Below are 21,597 nucleotides of genomic sequence, written 5' to 3'. Positions count from 1 at the left end.
ATAATGCTAACGCTAACTATAACAACCTTAACCCCTACCCAGCCCCAACCATAACCATAAGTAACCAAGCAAAATACAAGGGTTTTTGTATTTTTAGTTTTTTCATTGCAGTCACTGATTTTTATTAAATTGAGTTTTCCCTTATGGCTGGCGTGCCCAGCCCTGCTATGTTGAAGTAAAGCTGGTTCTCATACTGATATATAACTGAAGAGCCTGATTATCAGTATCAGGTGTGTTAAATTAGGGCTGTACCTAAGCTCTGCAGGGTGGGAGATCTCCAGGAGCAGGGCTGGGTAGTCCTGTCTTATGGGGACCAGGAAACTGCTCTCCATAACGGAACAAAATGGGTATTCATCACGTTGTGGGGACATTGTGTCACCATAAGGTAACATATAGTAAAGTATCAGGAAATAGTTACATTTAAATGTGAAATGAACACATATTGTATGTATTTGCACTGGGAAACTATTAACTGTGTTTCTTCCCCATTGCTATATTTGATTGCATTAGAAACAGCTGGCCGGGGCTTTCAGAGAGAATGCTGCCCTAGCTCAGGAGTACAGGCACCTGCAGAGGACGCTCCTGTCCACCAGACGGGAGGCTCTGAGCGCATACGACCTGAGGAACACGGCAGAGGCCTCCTTCCACGACCGCAAGCAGGTAGGGCACACAAGGGCAGCTTGAGAGGCATCACTATGCCTTGATGACATTCCTGCGGTTCAGCTATGGCTTTCTTAATGCGTCAGTAATAATGTTTACAGTACGGGAGACCAAGCTAGGAAATTACTCCATTCCGTGATGTTTCTCAGTTAACATGCACGGGGAGAGTGCAGCGTGGAGCCGGCATTTGCGTGCAGAAATGGACAAAGGGCCATTGGGTTGGGGGTGGGGGTGGGGGGCACACACAGAGCCATGGTGATGCTAGAAGTCATTAACACAAAGAGTCGTGCTGCAGGGAAATAGCTTGGCTTCCATCAAAGGCGCTGAAGCGTGGATTCCCCCCCCGCTCCGTTTCGGGAAGGGTCAGGCAGGGAGATCACAGCAGTAGTGCATTCCGCAGTTCGCAAGCTGCAGAGCTGTGCATGAGGGCTGGAGAAATGCGCATGAGCAGTACATACATGCATTCTGTGAGGTATCTGTCTGTGTGACTGCATGTGGAATGATCTCTGAACACAGAATAAGGAAGCAGTTTATGGTTCCCCTTTTAACCTGGCAAAAGTTATTACAAAAAACTGTGACAAGACTTGCTCAGCACAGTGGCATGTCTACTACATTGATAGGATTTCTAACATCATCATTATCATCATCATTATTATTATATGCTATGTTTGGCATATCACTTCCAGTTTTCTCTATCTGATAACTGATGCTTTTATTTATTTTTATATGTGAATCCATTTAAACCAAACATTCTAAAACACAATTGTGAAAAACCTGCTTTTTCATGACAGCAAAAATACAAAATTATCTTAGGATGGAACAAGGCTGTTTTATTGGCACCCGAAGGATGCATGAAGAAGGTGAACTGAACAACTTGCACCAAATTGTTTGGCTCTTTAACTGAACCAGTGCAGCCACAAGACCCTGGTCATTGGTACTGGCCTCCCTTATAATCTAACATATTGCATTACACTCTTAGCATTTATTCTGAATGTCTTGTCCCCCCCTGAGCACGTCCCCCCAAGACACCCATGAGCTACCCGTGTTTCACAACAATCAATGGAAATCACCACAGCTTACTGGTCAACCTGAGCTTCAGAAGACCTTTCAACATATGTATTCAAAAATACCTGCAAATCACAGGTATGCAATTCTGCATTTTCCCATGTGCCGTGCTTCCAACAAAAGGCTGCAGCATCATTACAGCCCTCCATTGGATAAGTGTTTTTAGGAGATGGATGAATGGATGGATAAATGTGTGAATGGATTAAAAAATGACTTTTTAACAGAAAATATTCTCTAAGTCACTGCAAATTACAGACTTACCATTTTATACCTCTCTTCTTGCTGTTTTTTTTTTTTTTTGCTTGCTTGTTTTCAGTAGATATCTTGTTTCCCAGTGCCAATTAAGCAATTTTTGGATTAGTGCCATTGATCATGGCTTGCCTAAGCAAACACTCTTAAGTACTAGATTTAACTGAACAAGCAAACAAACAAATGAATGAACAAATAAACAATCAAACAAAAGGAATAGCGTTTCTTTTTGGGGATGTTTGAGAGAAACGCTGCCCAGCTCTCTGCTCTCTAAGTATGTCGCACTTTCCGACAGCCAGTAAACATAATGGCTCTCCTGTTGTAATAATTCTGCTACACTTGGATAATGCAGTTATTTGAAATGAGCCTGGCATGGTGCCCAGAGCAGTGAGCCAGCGAGCTGAGTTCCACTGCTTCTTTACCACCTTTCCATTAGCATCCCCTAAGCCCCGCTTGGCTTGTCAGAGTTTTGTCCACTTGCCTGCTATTGCTGCCATCAGTCACCCTGGAAACATCAATGTAACGGCAATATCCACTCCCCCCCTTTGCTTCCTCCCTTTCCCAGTACTTCACCATAATGATTCTCCCCAATATCTTTATATGAATCATGCATCATCATCATCCTCATCATCATCATCATTATTATTATTATTATCATTATTATTATTATTATTATTGTTTTTGTTTTTGTTGTTGTGATTATCAGCATCATCAACATCAGGATTCTGACATTATCAGTAGTGGTGACAGTAGCAGTATCTTCAATGTAACAAAGACAGTGGCAGGCAGAGTGAATTAGTTTCCCACCTTGAAATAAAATAGATTTTGTACATTTCGATGCAACACTTCAGCACACTCAGATGAGTGCTCCACTTCATGGCTGTTGGGTAGGAACAGAGCAAGCTCTATAGGCAGCATTATTCTCTAATTTAATCTTTCTCCTTCACATGAAGCTGATAGCTTTTTTCCCTCATAAACTTCATTGTGCTTGTTAGCTGTGGGGGAACAATAGTGAGATGGGGACGAAATAATAGCAAGAAATGACACAGCTGCATTAGAAAAACGGAAATATTATTCCAGAAATTAATATGATAGCTTCCGGGATAGGCTCCGGACCCCCCGCGACCCAGAAGGATAAGCGGTTTGGAAAATGGATGGATGGAAATTAATATGATTTTTAAAGGGCATTAAAAGGTGCTAAATTAATCTTCTAGTACTGAGTTCTTCATTGACTGCTGTGTCCAAATGCATGGTGCTTGAGAGGCAGTACATCCACGATGGACTATCCACGTCATCAGAGGTGCAGTTTGCAAGGTTAGAATCCAATGGGTCACTGGAGCATTTGTGTCTTTTCTTGGGCTGTTCACTTTGATGGAATGTGGTCCGTTGCCACAGTGATTCTATGAGTATCTCAGCTCCCCGATGCCTGTTTGAGGGCCAAAAAGGAGGCTTCCCCCTCCTTAATCCACTGTATCCATTGTGACACCCCCTTTCAGGCAAGATCTGAAATGGTGGGTAATATGGAGAAGAGATGAGGTAAAAAGGACTGATAATATCAAATGGCGCCATTAGTACAAGCACATTTTGGTGCTTCTTCTGACATATTTCATGCGGTTCTCCTTTGAGCAACGCAAAAATATGCATAAATGACAGTGATGTACCAATACACCAGTTTTAGGCCTTGGCACATTTTCCAAAGGAGATATAATGCAGGTCTACTGTATATTTTGTGAAGGTTCATGCCAAACATTTCTTGTTAGACTATTCTGGTGAAGATCTATTGGGTGAGCTAACTGAGTGGTTTGTGGCTGGACATTATGAAGCAGAAGTAAGTCCTTCACTGACGGCCAGTTGGCTAACTTGTGACCAAAGTGTTCAAAAATCATGACACTGGCAATGATAATTGTTACATAGTCATGCAGTGTTTGGTTTTGGCAGACATCATAGGGCTCGTTTAAGCAAAAAAGTGTCTCCTTGTACATCTGACTAACACGACAGGTCCAGTTGTGAAGTAATCTATTTTTTGAGTACTGTCTCTGTCAGACAGTAACTGGGGTTATTAGAAAGTGGACAATGTACTTCGCCAACTGATGTTTTGAAAAATGTGCTATTATCTAAATTCAGTTTTTTGATTAGCCAGTCAGAAAGAGATTAATATGGTGGGTGGAAAAAACATCTAAATCAGTGGGGTGTACCATAAAACGGGATTACTGGCCTAGCAAGATTACTTAAGGCTTACTTCTGAGTTTTCGGTACTGTGAATCGTAGCTAACTTTTAAATAGGGTATATCGTCATAGTAATTTACGCTGCATACCTAAGCTGCTATGAGTAAGTAAAAGCACAGTCTTTTAGACATATATATATATATATATATATATACGAAAATCACCTTTGGTCCTCTTTCACCAAAATAAGAGTCTACCACTCTTTGAGTAGTACGGATCGGTGATGCCACTGATTTTCTTTTTATTCTGATATCTAGAAATGCCCAGCTTTTAGTCCCAACACCGATATTCGATATTTGGTGACAGCTTCTTCCGTTTTTATCCCAATATCCATATTTGATGCCGGCCCCTTCAGTTTTTATCCCGATATCGATATTCGGTGCCACCTCCTTCAGTTTTTACCCCAATATCCATATTTGATGCCGGCCCCTTCAGTTTTTATCCCGATATTGATATTTGGTGCCACCTGCTTCCGTTTTTACCCCAATATCGATATTTCATGCCGGCCTCTTCAGTTTCTATCCCAATACAGAAATTCGATGCCACCTCATTTGGTTTTTACCCCAATATCGATATTTGGTGCCAGTCCCCTCAGTTTTTATCCTGGTACCGATATTCAATACCAGCCTCTTCATTGTTTATCATGATACCGATATTTGGTGCCCTCCGGAGAGTGACGGCTATTCAGCTGTACCTCCTACCTATTAATGAGTAGCTTTAAGTTTGCATTCTTAATTTCAAACCCGACACTGCCCTGCTGTGATGGCTGCCTCTACAGCCACACAGTTAAGTTGAAGGGAGGTATCATTTCATGGGTTTTATGTTTGTTTAGTTGTAGCATATTGATAATTAATATTTGATTTAATTAATATTTAATTAATTAAATGATTTAAATATTTAATTATTTTGTTTCCTTATTTAACACATTTACCCAGTTTGCTGGATGAAGCGCGCACATTTAGTTAACTGTGGAATAATGTGTTTTGAGTTTAATTGTGTTTCTTTTTGATTTACCGTGCGGAGTACTGAAGGGATTCCCGGCTGTTCCAGGCAAAGAGGTGGCCAATATGGAAGCTGGGCTAAAAGACAGGAAATTGGACAACTCCAACTGGTTGTTTGTTGGGGGTGGAATAGTTTGGTATTTAGTTTTATTTTATTGTTTAGGTATGTTTTTGGTGTTAATTTGATTTTGTTTATTTTGATTGAAGCATTAGTTGATTGTTCTGTTTTGATTTATTTGTGGTATTTGTTATTGTTACTTTTTTTCTTTTGTATCTTGTGGGTTGGCCAACCAGTATATATAGTCCTTATGGTGTCTTGTTTGAGAAGTCAGCTTGTTGGTTTAGTTGTATTGTTAGCTGTGGTGTGATAAGTTGATTTTCTTTGTGGGCCCAGGTTTATTTCTTTTGTTAAATTGTTTTCTTTTTGTAAATTAAAAAGGATTTTCTTTCTAATTTAGCTGTGCGCCTCATGCCTGCCATCTCGGTCCCTCACACCTGCATATATGAATGCACAAAGGTAAGATATATGATACTGTAAATCAATATATACCATTTATATTTCCCAGCCCTGATTAGATGTTAATTTCATTAACAGACCCCATATACTTCGGTGGTTCCCAAAACAGAGGTTTAACTGCCCGTGCTTTGTGCTGCAATTTTTAGTCTTTTGAGATCATTCATATAAATTTGGATGATCTGTGCTGTTTTGTTTGCACCTAAAGATGATGGCTGGTCATCTGATATAAAAAAAAATCACATGCAGAGGATTCCAGAAACAGATCATTTCCCCACAGTTTTTGTGAAAATGTTAGCATTTGTTCATTTCAGTGATTTTTGTGGGAAGGAACCTGCATATCACTCCTTGTGAGATTTGCGATAAAGATATTAGTTATTTTTATCTATTTGAAGTGACTGGTCGAAGCTCCATCATATTCAGAGTCAACTTTGTGGCAAAATTTATTCAGGATCTAGGAAACTTGAGGCATAGTTTGACTGCAGTACATATACTGTGGAGCCAAGGTTAACATCTTAGTGGCTCTGGAACACATTGTTAACGTAGCTAACGGTGCACTCAACTGCACTAGGAAGTCAGCATCGACGCATAGGGCAAGCTGAGACCTTGCTGTGGTTCACCAGTTGGTGGAGGAGAACTTGACCAGATTCTTTGAGTGCTATTCTTTAATAATAACAGGGGAAATTATAGAGATAGAAAAACCTGCCCTCATCAGTTTTGACATCTACCGCTAAAGTACAGTGTATGTTCAGTGTTTAGGAGGCTTCAGAGAAATAAAAGCTAATCCAGTAACCCGCTGCCTTTTGTGACACCCTTCGATGACACAGCAGTCGGTCAGACAATTGTATATACTTCAGATTAATAACTGATCTGGTATGTCTAGTTGCTTTGAGATGTATAGCAAGAAGCTAATTATCCTGTGTATGATTAGTCAAAAGTAAAAGACACCAGCTCCTGTAAGCCTCTTTATAAGGCAGTGCATCTTAAAGTAGAAGCGATAAGCATCAAGGAACTCGCTGAATCACAAGAGCATTGTTTATTAACATGATATTAAATATTTTTCTGTATTAATTATCTTCCATTGATGTTTTCTGACTTTGTCTTTTTTCCCGTTAACCACTCGAAATAGCTTGGTTTGCTTCACTCGGCATTAATCATTCCAGGGAATCGGACACTTTTCTCCGCAGATGTATGTCATATACTTCACTGTCAGCTGTCCTAACATCAATCACTATTACTTAAATCATGACTTTTGGATTTGATAAAAAACATTGATTCATATAATCACACTGTCACCAAGAACCATGAAAAGTTCCTATGTTAATAAAAAAAAAGAAACTGCAGAATTCCTCACTTTTTATTAAAGAGCAGCCCAATTATAAAGTTCAGTGCACCAGTCAAAAGTACATGATTATATATGATTATAAGATTTTATTTTAAGAAAGGAAACTCTTTCACAGGATACTGGCGGTTGTTATTTAAATGATCTCACTGTCAATTTAGGGACGCTAACTTTTTCGTAATTTTTTTATTTATGTTTTTTTTTTTTTTTTTGAGCACACATGAAACATATAAAGTGATCAGTGAAAAAACTGGCCTGATGGCTGCTCAGTCCACACTGTATTAATTGATACTGAACTCCGGCCTATATAAATCTGCCTGTGCTTGCAGGAAGAAAGTTTATATTCAGTAGCATCCTAATAAGCTCACAGCTTCAGTCGCTTATTAAAATCAAGCATGTGTCTTTGTTTCATATTGCTAATGATGTGGAACGGCAGAGGCCGGAGTGTGTTTTGCACGGCCGATGTGCTGAGCCTTTGCTGAGAGCTCATTACATGGCTCCCCACTGGACCCCACAGGCTGCAGCACTTCCAGGAGACCATGGGGGCTTGACAGAATTATTACACCGAATATTTTTAGACACATTAACTATAGCACTAAAGCAAAAGATGCCCTCAACGAGATGCAAATGCTTGCAGGATACTGTGGATAAGCCTTAGGTTTTCTCTATTAACACTGTGTCGTTAACGGAGATCTGAATCAAAGGAATAAATGGGTAAGGAATTACAAGAAGTTTTTTTTTTTTTTTTTTTTTGCCATATCATAATATCGCTATATAAAGGTTTTGTAAAGAATGAAGCACTTTGCCCAACTAAAATTTTCTTGTAGGATGAACCCAAAAATCCTTAAATTGGTCTTCGGAGGTTGGATAAGTTGTACGCAAAGGTTTCCATGGGGAGAGGCAGATACAAAGCATTGCTCTAAGCATATGTCAAATACATAATTAAATAGCTAATTTCATTTGTGATGTAAGTACTGGTTCTGTTTCTCAGATTCCAGAACTGTTTTTTTACAATGTTTTAGCATTTATTTGTATTAGAAATAAAATCCAAGCGACGTACAGAATTTTTCATCAATTAATGAAAAATTAAGAAGAAACTATTTTGAAGAAACTAGTAATGAAATATATTGGAGGTTAATCCAGTTTATATAAACATTACCAAAGACTGGTGTTTATGTGTGAATTTTACTTTCATTGTAAGATCCTAAAATACCTTAACAGCTTGTATTAATAATGAACATTATATGACAATAAGAAACATATAAGCGTATAATCATGTAATATTTGTTATTAATATATATTAAAGCTGTTAAGGGATGTTAGGATGTTAAGGGGTACTCACATGCTTATGATGTTCGATGAATGCATAATGCATGTATTATGAAGATGCAGTTAATATAAAACATTACTAAATAATGTAGTAATCCTTACTTAATGTATTAATTAACCAGAAACAAAGTTAATTTATGTACTGATACCGTGTTCGTTCATCATTAATCAATAATAATGGTTCATGCATGTGATGCAGTCGATATATTTTTTCACGATTTATACTTGAGTAGTAACTGAGTTGCTCAGTAGATTGTGCCCCCCCTCAAATAATTTTCTGAACCTGGCCATTTCCAGAGTTATGGAGGGTACATGCGCATTTAAACCTAAAGACAGAATCCCCCACACGCCTGTCTATATACACTTACCCATCGTGCAATAAACGCAGGGCTACACCCTAGATGGCAGGCCAATTCATCGCAAGACACCCACACACAATAAAGGCAATTTACAGACGCCAGCTAGCCTAACTGTGGGTGAAAAGCAATGCAACATAGCGAGCACGTGCAAACTCCACTCATACACGCAGTTGAGTGAGGATTCAAACTCCCAACTCTGTCCACAGCACTGTCTAATGAACTACCATGTCACTGTATACAGTATATGGGCTTTTGCACTGTGAAACATCATTATGCATTGCCTTAGAGTTCCTTAGGCGGAGCTTTCATCTAAAGTGACTCGAAATTCTTAATCCATTTCACAACTGGAAATTTTAGTGGAACAGTTCAGGTTAAGCACTTTGATCAAGGGTACTGCAGAACAGTCCTTGGATTACAAAGACTCAATTAATTGTTCCTTTCCTACTGTTGTTTGAATGCACAAAAAAGAACATTATAAATCGGTTTAACTTCCCTTCTTAAGCAAAAACACTGATAGTCATTTCAAAAGAAAGGCTTGGCTGCACAAAATAAATTAACAAAAAAAAATTATATATATATATATGGGAGGGATCCTTGAAGCGTGACAGCTCCGACATCCTCGGCAGTGGACATTACCGGGTCCAATGTTTGCAATTATTGATCAAAAGTTTTTTTCTAAAGTTACACTAATAACTCAAAAAACTAATATTCTAGTTTTTTCTGGCTGGAACTGATGTTGGTTTACATTCACATCTACTGTACTAGAAAACGTCAGCAAAAATGGCTCACTCTACTCTAATTAGAGTACAAAAATAACTGAGACCGACATGATAAATTAGCGCAATAATTAACGGGGGGAATTAGAAGTAAGTCAAAATAGCCGATTTATTAGATATAGTATATAAGGTTAAAATTGCATTACTGATAAATGCTAATATTTTAAATGTTTTTTTCAGAAGTGACATTATTGAAAAGAAATGATATTTTTTGTTAATTAAAATTTACTTTTAGTGGACAGCTGGGTAATATGATGTCCTCATTATTTTTCCATTTTTCCACACTGAGGAAGGACTAGCATAAATATTTTGGTCAAATAATATACCCAGGAGAATTAATTCCATTCGTTATGACTGCTTTTCCTGGTTGGAGGTGGGGGAGGGGGGTTGGCAGCATAGGGTGCGAGGCTGGGGTACACCATGGATGTGGTGCAAGTCAGTCTGAAGGGGGATCCCCATATAAAGAAAAATACACTATGGGCAATTCAGAGATGCCAGTTTGTGTGTGGGAGGAAGCGCAGTACCTGCAGGAGAACATGCGAACTCCACACACACACGCTGCAATTCGAACCAGCAGCCTTGGAGACATGAGCAAGGGGCAGCACCAGTAAGGAGCTTGGGGGGGGGGGGGCACCGTAACTGTGCTTATAATAGCCATAGCCCCACCCCCCCCCCCCCAAGAAATTTCTGGGGTTGATTTTGAATTTTTTATTTAATATCTTGCCTTTTGTTTAACATTGAGTGTCACTTTCGCTTGTGAGAGAGTCCTGCGTATGTGCATGCGTGTTTGTTTACATGTATCAGTTACACTGATTCTTATGACGTACTTATGACGTCTGAATTACACTATATGGACAAAGGTACTGGGACACCTGTCCATGGCACCTACAGGAACTTTTATGACATCCCATTCTATATCCATTGGCATCAGTATGGAGTTGATCCCCCCTTTTCAAATATAACAGCTGCCACTCTTCTGGGAAGGCTTTCCACGGAATGTTGCGGTGTGCCTGTGGGAATTTTTACCCATTCACCCAGGAGAGAATTTGTGAGGTCAGGCGCTGATGTTGGACGTGAAGGCCTGGCTCACTATGTCCATTGTAGTTCATCCCAAAGGCGTTTGACAGGGTTGAGGTCAGGGCTCTGTGTGGGCTCGAGGTCTTCCACACCAAACTCACCCAGTCATGTCGCTACGAACCTTGCTTTGTGCGTTGGGGCACAGTCATGTTAGAACATGCCATCCCCCAAACTGTTCTCAAAAAGTTAGAAGCATAGAATTGTCAAAAATGTCTTGGTAAACTAAAGCTGAGGACCCTAGCCCAACCCCTGAAAAACAACCCCATTCCATTATCCCTCCACCAAACTTTGCAGTTGGCACAATACAGTCACATAGGTAACGTTCTCTTGGCATCCACCAAACCCATACTTGTCCATCAGACTGCCAGACAGAGAAGCATGATTCGTCACTCCGTTGTTGCGTGGTTTGCACCACTCCATCCAACACTCAGCATTGCACTTGGAGATGTGAGACTTGCATGCAGCTGCTCGGCCATGGAAGCCCTTTCCATGAAACTCCCAACGCGCAGTTTTTGTGCTGGGGTTAATGTTAGAGGAAGACTGGAATTCTGTAATTGTTAAGTCAACAGAACGTGGGCCACTTTTGTCCTTATAGTGTGTATATTTTGAATGTGTAATTGTTGATTGTGTGAGCCCTCTGCCAAAAGCTACTTGTTTTTCAGAACGTTTGCCTTTCCATCAAATATCTGCTGCTATGGTAATTACTGAGTCATTTACTACATTTTCTGAGAATAGTGCAGACTGATCAAGGTTCAACTTCTTTATCAGGAATTTTTACACAAGTTTTGGTTACTCTCAAGATCAAGCATTAGGTGTCTTGTAGATTGGCATTGCAACGCTTCTTGCCACTTCGGATGTATGGACTCGATATACACACTTCTGTCCACCTAAACCTTGTTCCTGTAGCCATTCTGTGTTTTTCATGTACCTGTTTTCACCTGTGCTAACACCAAAGCAGCTGGTGTTGATTTTTGGTCTTGCTTTTCTCCACCCATCCGTGTATCACGTGGCCAAGTTCTCTGTTCGGTCCGGAGATAATGTTTTGCTATTGTATAAATATTTCTAATGATATAGCCAAGATAATGTAGGACAATGTAGATACATTAAGTATGAATGTAAACTACTACTTGAGCCTAACCCTAATCCTATTTTTCATAACGATTTAATTATTTGCATATGTAGTATTTAATGGCCTACAGAATGGTTACAATTTCAGTTTCTGATTACATTAACTTTATGATACTGTCCTGAATTTGAAACTACTTGCTAGTAAAATATTTATTACTCTCAACTCCATGCAAAATGGTATAACTACATGTTATATTGCTTATTGTACAAATTATTTTAATTTTATTGTTTAACAGTTTTATTTTGTTGACGTTTTTGATACCTTGTTTAAAACCAGTTTAACCTACAAATTAATGGTCTCAAGCTGTATACAAAGTGATTGTAATTTTAAGTTTAATTTGTAACTGGTGCAAATGCTATTGACCACTGCATTAATTTAGGGTCCAGGTCCTGGACTAACTACAGTCTATCACAGGATCTTTTGGAATAATCAGAAACTATAGCGTTTTTGGCATTTTTAATGTACATAAACAACAGCTCAGCTCGAATGAATTGAAGGCTTTTGTGTGCCGATTTTCAAATGGCAGGTAACAAGAAAGGCAGCCTGGCATCTCAATTACGTTTTATCTCAAGAAAATACCCCCCAAGAATAGACTTTAAATTCTGATGGAATTTAAATTGGTGGATGCTCTATTGCCCACAGAGATTCTGAATGGAGGGCACCGAAGGTGAGATGTTTGGCCTGGACCTTCTGCCTCACCAGATCAGACATTTCTCATATAAAATTGGTTCCTTGGTCAGACTGGATGCATTTTGGTGACCCGTATGTAGTGCAAAATTAGATAAATGGCCTTTTATAATAGACGTTATGCTCTTGGAAATGAAGGGGAGTCACTTCCGGAAGTTTCCTAGTCAATGTATCCAGCTTTAAGTTTCAAGTGTTCTTGTTCATAGAAGCTTAGTGAAATTCTTAGGCTGCAATTGCAGTGCAGGACAAAACAGAGCAATATAAGAATGAGTAAACAAATAAGTAAGTAATTTGTATAATGGGGCTACAACAGAAAAATAAAGTGCATAAGTAGTTAACAATGGCAATATAAAGCAATGGGATAGATGTAGGTCACTGGTTTATTGTCCTGCTGTCTTAAGGAAAGAAACTCTCTCTAAAGCAGGTGATAATACACCAGTATGAATGTGAAGAGGGCGTGAACTGGGTGGCTGGCTTCCCTCATGATGGACTTGGACCTCTTCTGGAAGCAGGGGAAGTAGATCGATTAGGGCTGTGGAAGATCTGTGCAGATGATCTTTGACACTGTCTGGACAATCCCTTGCGAACGTGGACCATCTGTTGGTCCCTAAAGTCTGATTTGAGAAACCTTGACCTAAGCACAATATGACGCATCCAGTTAGGATGCACTTAATGGTAAAGCAGTAGAGGATGACTAGAATTTTGGTTCCCACCCCAAAGTTCTTTAGCCTCATCTGGAAGGAACAGCCTCTGGTGAGTCTTCTTGAGGGTGTAACTGGTGTATAGAGACCATGAGTGGTAGTGGTGATCTGGATACCCAGGCACTTGAAGCCACTCTTGATGAGAGATCCATAAGTGAATAATGAGGGATGTAGGCCTCTGGTCTTTCAGAAGTCCATGATGATCTCCTCTGTTTAGCTGATGTTCAGGGAGAGGTTGTAGTCATAGAACCATGCAGTTAGGTCTTTTACCCCCTTCCTGGAAGCAGCCTCACCGGCATCACTTAATGAGGCTATTCAGGATGGTGTCATCCGCAGACTTGATAATGCTGTTACTCTTGTGCTTTACCACACAATCATAGGTGGATGGACTGTACAGCAGTGGTTTCAGACTGAGGCCTCTCAGCTTTAACACCAATGTAGATGGTACAGTGGTTCATGGGTGAGGTCCCACAGAATTGATGAACAAATATTTCATAATTTCCCCAATAGGATCACGCATGGGATTCCCTGATTAGGCTTATCAGCCACCTGCCAAATGTGGAACAATCAGAAATATCAATAGAGCTCAGAAACAAGGACAGAGCAAAGGGAATATTGTAAAGTCTGGGACAGGGCTGCTGATATGAGCAATACATTGCTGATGCGAAATGTAAATGATAAGAAAATTAGAAATTTTGTCGATAGTGAACATTGTTTGATAGCATGCATCACGTCACAGAAAAGAACACAATTCCTACCAATCATATGGTAATCTTTTAAGAACAGACAATCTATACATGTACAGCAAAGTCGATTAAGTTAGCAAAACACACCACATTTTTGGTAATATCAAAGAAGAGATGAAACCTGTGGGAATTAACATCGCTGGTAGTGTGACGTTACTTTGGCAATTAGAAATCCGGTGCTGCGTACTGCAAACTCTGCTGAAACAGCGTGCAAATTAAAACAGAATTACTACAAGCATATTTCACCACAAATGCAGGATGCCCCCCCGCTCTTATTTTACTGGTTACTTGTGCAGGTCAGCAGATTTTCCTGACCATGAACAACTGGCAGAGGTCACCAAGCTGTCGCATGAGATTTTCTCTTTTTCCCAGAACAATCTTGTCCAACCTCATTGGTGATTTCATGATGTAAAGATTTAGATTAGATTAGACTAGATTATATTAGATTAGATTAGATTAGATTAACTTTATTAATCACAGGTGAAATTCTTGTGGATACAGCAGCACAGTATGTAGAATACAGAAAAACATACATATAGTGCAAAACTGACAAGGTGTGGTACACATGCTGCAAACAAGTAAATGTAATGCAACAAATTTAAAACTACACGGTATACAAAAAGACTCCTGAAAAACATAGGTCTTTTGGAATATATGTTAATGAAATAAACAAAATCAAATAAAATATGTGCCCTTGAGAGGTAAAGTGGGCTATCCCACATTTTTGACCCATACCCCCTTTTTATTGAATATTTTCAATTGGATAAGTTGTTATTATCCAAGTCATACCGCATGTATAAACTGTGGAACGTTGGAACATGGGTCTGTTGAATTTTTTCGACTTGTACCTCAACCAAAATCTTGGAACTTGACCATTCCTGGTAAAACTTGTATGGGTTGGTAAGCATTCAAGTCCGGACCTTAACCAATTCGGTCAAGAACATTCTAACCGCAACTCGACCGGAAACTCGGAACATGACAAAACAAAACAGACTTGCTAAATTGGTCGGCTTGAGACGCGTCTACAAAGGCAAGTGGACCTTCCGGGTTGCTTATACCTATGAATTGCTGTCAGTCTCACGGTACCACTTGACTGAGTTCTATGTGCGAAAGCTGTATTCTGTGTGAATTTTTTCTGCTATATCTGCAGTACATTTAGTGATACATTAATCATGGCTCCTAAGGAAGTGCACAGTGAAAACAGCAAACCAAAGAGGAAAGTAGTGAAAGTAACTGTAGAACTTCCATCCATCCATTTTTCAAACTGCTTTTCCTACTGGGTCGCGGGGGGTACGGAGCCTATCTCGGAAGCAATGGGCACAAGGCAGGGAACAACCCAGGACGGGGGGGCCAGCCCATTGCAGACTGTAGAACTTAAAAAGGAAATTATAGCAAGACTTGAAGGTGGTGTACGTGTGTCTGCTCTCTATTCTGAGTATGGGATTGTCATTTATTTAATGTTTATTGATTTTTTATATGTAATTTTCACGTGTTTATTAGTTTTATATTAATTGTTAATGCTTTTTATCATTAGTTAGGTGGGTAGGTAAGTTTAAATAGGCAATCATTTGGGAGTCTGGAATGAATTAAGTTCATTTACATTATTTCTTATGGAGAAATGCGATTTGGACGTCGACTCGACCAGCCCTTTGGAACATAACCCTTGGAAATTAAGTTCATGTTCCAAGGTACCACTGTAATAATACGGACTGTTCTTGACTTGCAGTCTATGCAATTCATGAACATAAATACGTATAAAAAATATTTTTTGGACGGCTGGCAGTGCTACATTATCTAGTGTACAATAGTTGCCAATGGAAAGTACTGCACTGTATGGCAGTGCAACCATTCCATCCTCACACTTCCAGAGTCATTCTCACTCCTAAAAGTCAGTGTGATTATCCTGTTCCAGTGTTCATTTCAATGTACGACCTGTCTGTCAGAACTGCACCTAGTTGTAAGTCAAGAGCAGTATGTAATACTACTACTACTACTACTACTACTACTACTACTACTACTAATTATTATTATTATTATTATTATTATTATTATTATTATTATTATTATTATTATTATTATTATTAATTCTAATAATAATTATAATAAAAATGTCATGCCCGGCTCGTGCGCTCCTCGTGTGTGCCACGCCCCCTGATTACCCACGTGTGCTTCCCTGATCGTACCCAGCTGTGTCGAGTTATTTTGATCAGTCCTGTCTATTTCAGTCCATGTCTTGCCTGAGTTCATTGTCTGTCATTGATGTTTGTCAATGCCTACGTTCCGTCCCGCTCTACCCGCTCCGTTTCCCCGATTAAAGACCCGTTTTCCCCGTATCCCGCTTGCCTGCCTGCTCCTTGCTCGCTCGCCTGCCCGACGATCACCCGCTTCCAGCGTGATCGTGACAAAAAATAATAATATACAATTAATACAAGAGTTTAAAATGATATAGTTTTGCCCAGTTGTGCAGATTGCAATGAATTACAGTCTTTTTGCACTGGAAGAATAAGAATCCTTAGAACTTTCCATAATTTCTGATGGGGACTTGATGGGATTTGTGGTTTTGTATGTTCATGCCACTGTAAAAGTGTTTTTAAAAGCATGCTGGAGTGTGAGCTGGATGAGAGCATGATGAGGGCATAGGACTGCTCTGCAGCGACATGGAATTACACCAATTGATCATTGGCCCTTATCTAACAGGTCCGTCAGGCACTGAGAAACAGCTGGCCTGGAATTCTCTGATTGCCCTGATAAGGCAGTATTTTACAGTCGATGGTTACTTTGCTATGTTTTCTGGCATACATCTGTACAGGTGGTGTGGTTTCTATTTAAAAGGTCATCAAGACTTTTATATACTGTATGATTGCTGACTACCTCTTCTTTCTTGCAGCCTGTTAGGTTTGTCTATATCTCTCATCTTCCATCAGCTTTGTACATGCAATGCTCGTGCCAGGATAAATACAGTAATTTAAACATTGACAGCGACTTGTACTAACATCCACAGCACCAGTCAAAAGAGTGGGCACCCCTACTCGAAATCATTTGTTTTTCCACAAGACAATTACCATAATCACACCTCAAGGTTATGGAGTATGTAATTATGTTGTGAACAGGGCAAGAGTTGGAGTGCTGTGGCAGACGTCTTGGCCCCCCACAATCCCCCCCCCCCCACCTAAACCCCAAAGAGCTGGTTTGGGATGAGTTGGATCAAAGAGAAGAGCAAGATATCCAACTTGTCCCCAGAACTTATAGAAACTCTTTCAGGACTGCTGGAGAAACATTCCAGACGGCTTCGTCTGGAAGCTGGTTAAAAGAATACCAAGAGTCCACAATGCTGTCTTCTAAGCAAAAGGGGGTTTATTTTGAGATGTTTGCCTGGGGGGCATTTACTGCAAGTGAACAACATGGCTTAAACAGAAATAACAGAAATACATGCATTAAAATCAAGTGTGTCCTAACTGCTACTGTAAGTCAGAATTCATTGTTTCATATTAAAATGCACAATTGAACAGCTTTGGGTCGATACTGACAGCCTTTATACCAGCATTTATGTTTCATTGTAAAAGTTTTATGGGGTCTTAAAGAAAAAACATTTAATCAGATTGAACAAAAACAGAAAATGTGTCATTCTTATTCAGTATGGGCTACATACTAATTCTGAGGATCTTCCTGACCTTTAACTTAATTTGGATATTCAGCTCGTCTTCTGTGAAAAAGAAGAATTTGTTAGGAGAAAGAAAATGAAACTTTGATCGGAAGCATGGAAAATCCTGTCCGCAGGACTTTTGCATGTGCTTTTCCAGTTGCTACCCTTTATGCTGTCAGATGAGAAAATTTTCTATTTGTGGAATAAATAATGTGTGTTTCTTTTTGCATGGATACTGCAGTGGTCATGCTCACATGGTCACCGAATACTCAAAGTAAATTCTACATATACCAAAGACACAATAACTTTTATGAAGCCTAACATCTAAGTTGTACTTCCCAGTACGATATATTAATTCCCATTAATTTTAACAAATCCTGCAATAAGGTAATAAGAAGTAATGATGGGCTGTTTAACTCAGCCCTGATGTCTATTCCAGATAGAATAGCGCACCAGGGGCCTGAATCACAAAACAGGATTTCTTGCTTAGCCGGATTACTTGTTGGATTTAAGGTAGTCTGGGCTAAATGTAAGTGAACAAAGATAAAGTATGTTTAAATTGGACTACCTTAAATCCAACAAGTTGTCCGGTTTCCTATTCACATACTGTGTGCTGTTTGGAGTTACCGAGGAAGGCAATGGGAACACAGACAGGATGAGTGCAGTATGAGCCAATGTAGTGCCTCCCCATGTTAAATTCATTTTTGGAGAATTAAGATCTTCTGGTTTGAATACATCAGGTCATTGATTGCTAACCGTGCGGCTGAACCAAGATGAATATATTAGTCTTATAGGCATTATGACATTTTTTTTCCAAGCATACTGTAAGTATCTAACATTGTAACATGGATTTACCATTTTAGCACAAGCATATGTAAAACCTGTTAAGTTACAGCAGTCTACTAGTAGAGAACAGCATGCAGATCTGTGTTGTGTAGTAATACAGTACAGTACATCTAATTCATAAAAGTTTATCTGAACTAGAATAGCACACTCAGATCCAGAACCGGGAATGAAACCACTGAGCTAATCCAGGGCTCCACAACCCTGTCAGGTGACTGCCTGAGACATTTGGTTTTCATATTTTACCCTACTTACCCTGTTCTACACTAGAACAGTGTTTCCCAACCCAGTCCTAGGGGAATCTCGAACAGTCCATGTTTTTGCTTCCTCTCAGCTGGGAGGGAGCAAAAACGTGGACTGACTGGGACTGGGTTGGGAAACACTACACTTGAAAGTAGGAGTGCCTTGTATAATGTACAGTTATGCTTATGCCCCTTTAATACACTAATTATGGACTTGATTTTAACTTGAATTTGACTGTTGGATCCTGGTGTTGATTTAAAGTTTATTAAGTTTATCCAAATCACCAGCAACAAAAAGCAGTCTTAATTTGGTAATGCTTTACTTGAAGAGGCACACGTATCATATTAACTCAGTTACTACTGAAGAACAAATCATGAACAGATATAGTAACTGTATGAAGTACATAAACCATTATGACTGATTCATGATGAATGAACATGGAATCAGTACTTCTGCTTAATTAATACACTAAGTAAGAGTATACTAATACATTAATTGTGCCCCCCCCCCCAAGTAAAATGTTGCTTTTAATTGTTCATATACTTATAGAGTAATTGATTTTCTAGCAAATCTAGGTGACAAAGAAGATGAGATACCTCTCAAGCACTACAGAGGCAAACACAGTAACTATTCTGAGACTGAAAATTGGCTCATTTTAGTGTGGATTTTAGTGGAGCGTAGTTAAACTAAGATACAGGTGTTTTGTCAAGAGATGAAACAGAGCTTAGGAGACCCAATTTTGGTCATAACTTTGATCAAATAAACTGGTTTTGTTGCTCCTTTATGGCAGTATAGTTGCGTAACTTTTATGTTGAGGCAGGAATCAGAAGATCATGCTGTTTCATTGTACTGTTACAAGTAGGAATATACAAAATTTGAGTGAAAAGCAGAACATTTAAAGCAATGTACATAAATGTGTATAGATAAATGTCTTTTAATGCCTCCAGGCTGAGATTCTGCAGTCCTAAAAATAATCAATCTAGAGGAAATTGACAGCTTTTGTGAAAATCTACATGTGTTTTTCCAAATAAGACTGCAACCAGTAAATAATTTGCAGTGCAGTACATTCCAACAAGTTTTTGCAGAACAGTTAGTTTAAATTCAGTTTTCAAAAGAGTCATAGCAACTGCATACAAATTTGTATTTAATGTGATTTTGTAATTGCACAGAATGGTGTCTAGCAGGGAAGTTTGGCGCTGCATCTTTTCTATGTTGAAACACAGTATTCTAAAACATACATACACACACACACACACACACACACACACACAGGTTTGTAATTAATTATTCTTTGTGGGGAAAACTCTAATCCCTACATGATGAACTTAACCCCTACCCTAAGTAACCAAACAAAATACGAGACTTTTTGGCATTTTTAGTTTTCTGATTGCATTCACAGATCTTTGTGGGGAGTTGAAAAATGGTCCCCACAACGTCAAAATAACAGGGCAACATTTGGTCCCCACAATGTAATATAAACATAATCCACGCACACACACACACACACACAGTCATGTAATCATATCTTTTTGTGGACCGCTCATTCATTTCTATGGGAAAAATGCTAATGCTTACTATGACAACATCACTATGACACTTCCCAGCCCCAACCATAAGCATAAGTAACCAAGCTAAATGCAAGAGTTTTTGCATTTTTAGTTTTTTCATTTCCAGTATGATATATTAATTCCCATTAATGGATTTTTATAAAATAAAGAATGGGTATTCGTACTTCTATTTGTACTTTATTAATCCCTGTGGAGAATTTCTCTTGACATCATGTTACTGTCCATGAGACACACAGATACGTTTTGTGGTGCCAGTAAGCTTGGGGGTTACAGTGAAGGGTCAGCCAGTCTGCTGCTGGGATAGGGGCCTTTGCTTAGGATCCAGTGGAGATACAGTATGACTGTTCTCTGGAGGCTGGGGTTCCAACTGAACATCTTCTGATCACAGCCCCCCCCCCCCCCATGATTCACCCTTAACCAGATAAGGACCTTTCTGTAGAACGTGTACAACATCGTCCATTGATGTGACCTCGGAGCATAAATAAACATCAAAACGCAGCGAGCCGATTACTGTGCCAAGAGCAGCTGTTCACAAACTTGTCCCTGGTCTACAATCGATCTCAGGCAGCACGGGGCACAAGACTGAGGTTATGTAGAATGCCAGTCCATCTCAGGGCACACAGAAACACAGAAGCGTATGCTACAGGCAATACAGAGCTAGCCGTACTGCATGTCTTTGGACGGCGGATGGAAGCTTGGAGGATATGGTGAGAACATGCAAACTCTGACTCTGAAGACTTCAGGCCATAGTGCTCCCTACTGGGCCCCCATACCATCCCACCTTCAGTTCAGTTGTTCTCTCCTCATGTATCCCAAGCCATTCCCCATATTTGCTCTTTTCCACCACCAGACAATCTGTTTAAATCAACTAATCTACAAGCTCATAATTAATCAGGTGCGCTGGAGGTGAAACGTAACAAATATAAAATAGCTCATGTGTTTTTCCCTGTCATGCGTATGTAGTTTTGGTGCTCCTGCTCAAAATTAAAAAATATCGCAAGAAGGAATGCAAGTTAAGGCATGAAAAGACCTAGTGGGATCCAACCTGACACCAAAAAAGTGAAGTAAGATTACCATTTATAAAAAGAACCCTAACTTAACCGTAACTCTCCTGACCTACTATGCACACTAATGGAGTGAAAGCCTAGGATTAAATTATATAATGAATATGCAATAAAATGCAAGCTAAATTTTGCTCAGTGGCTTGTATTGGCCTGATACCCAGGCATTGACATAACTGGTACGCAAGTACGCATTCACCTTTAAAAGCGATACTTGCGGGAATCGATTGTTGTAACAGCGCAAATACATACGTGTTTTATGTGCATTTGCGCTGATATGACAAGAAATTACCATACATTTTAACCTCTATACCGCAAATGAAGTAAGAATTAGCATATAAAGGTGAATGCATACATGCATACCAGTTATGTCAATTT

The 21,597-nt window shown here is 39.4% G+C and overlaps 1 protein-coding gene across 3 annotated transcripts in view; it reads left to right on the top strand.

Moving 5' to 3' along the window:
• LOC125740401 (coiled-coil domain-containing protein 178) overlaps positions 1-21,597 on the top strand; it is a 115,478-nt gene that overhangs the window by 69,473 nt on the left and 24,408 nt on the right. For all 3 annotated transcript variants that reach the window (XM_049011397.1, XM_049011396.1, XM_049011398.1), the window contains one exon: positions 511-660. In XM_049011397.1, the coding sequence (XP_048867354.1) occupies positions 511-660 (150 nt within the window). The remainder of the gene's footprint in view (positions 1-510; positions 661-21,597) is intronic.

Source organism: Brienomyrus brachyistius, chromosome 4, assembly GCF_023856365.1.
Source record: "Brienomyrus brachyistius isolate T26 chromosome 4, BBRACH_0.4, whole genome shotgun sequence".
NCBI lineage: Eukaryota > Metazoa > Chordata > Actinopteri > Osteoglossiformes > Mormyridae > Brienomyrus > Brienomyrus brachyistius.
The sequence above is the reverse complement of the archived record's forward strand: the minus strand, read 5'-3'. Positions and strand labels throughout refer to the sequence as shown.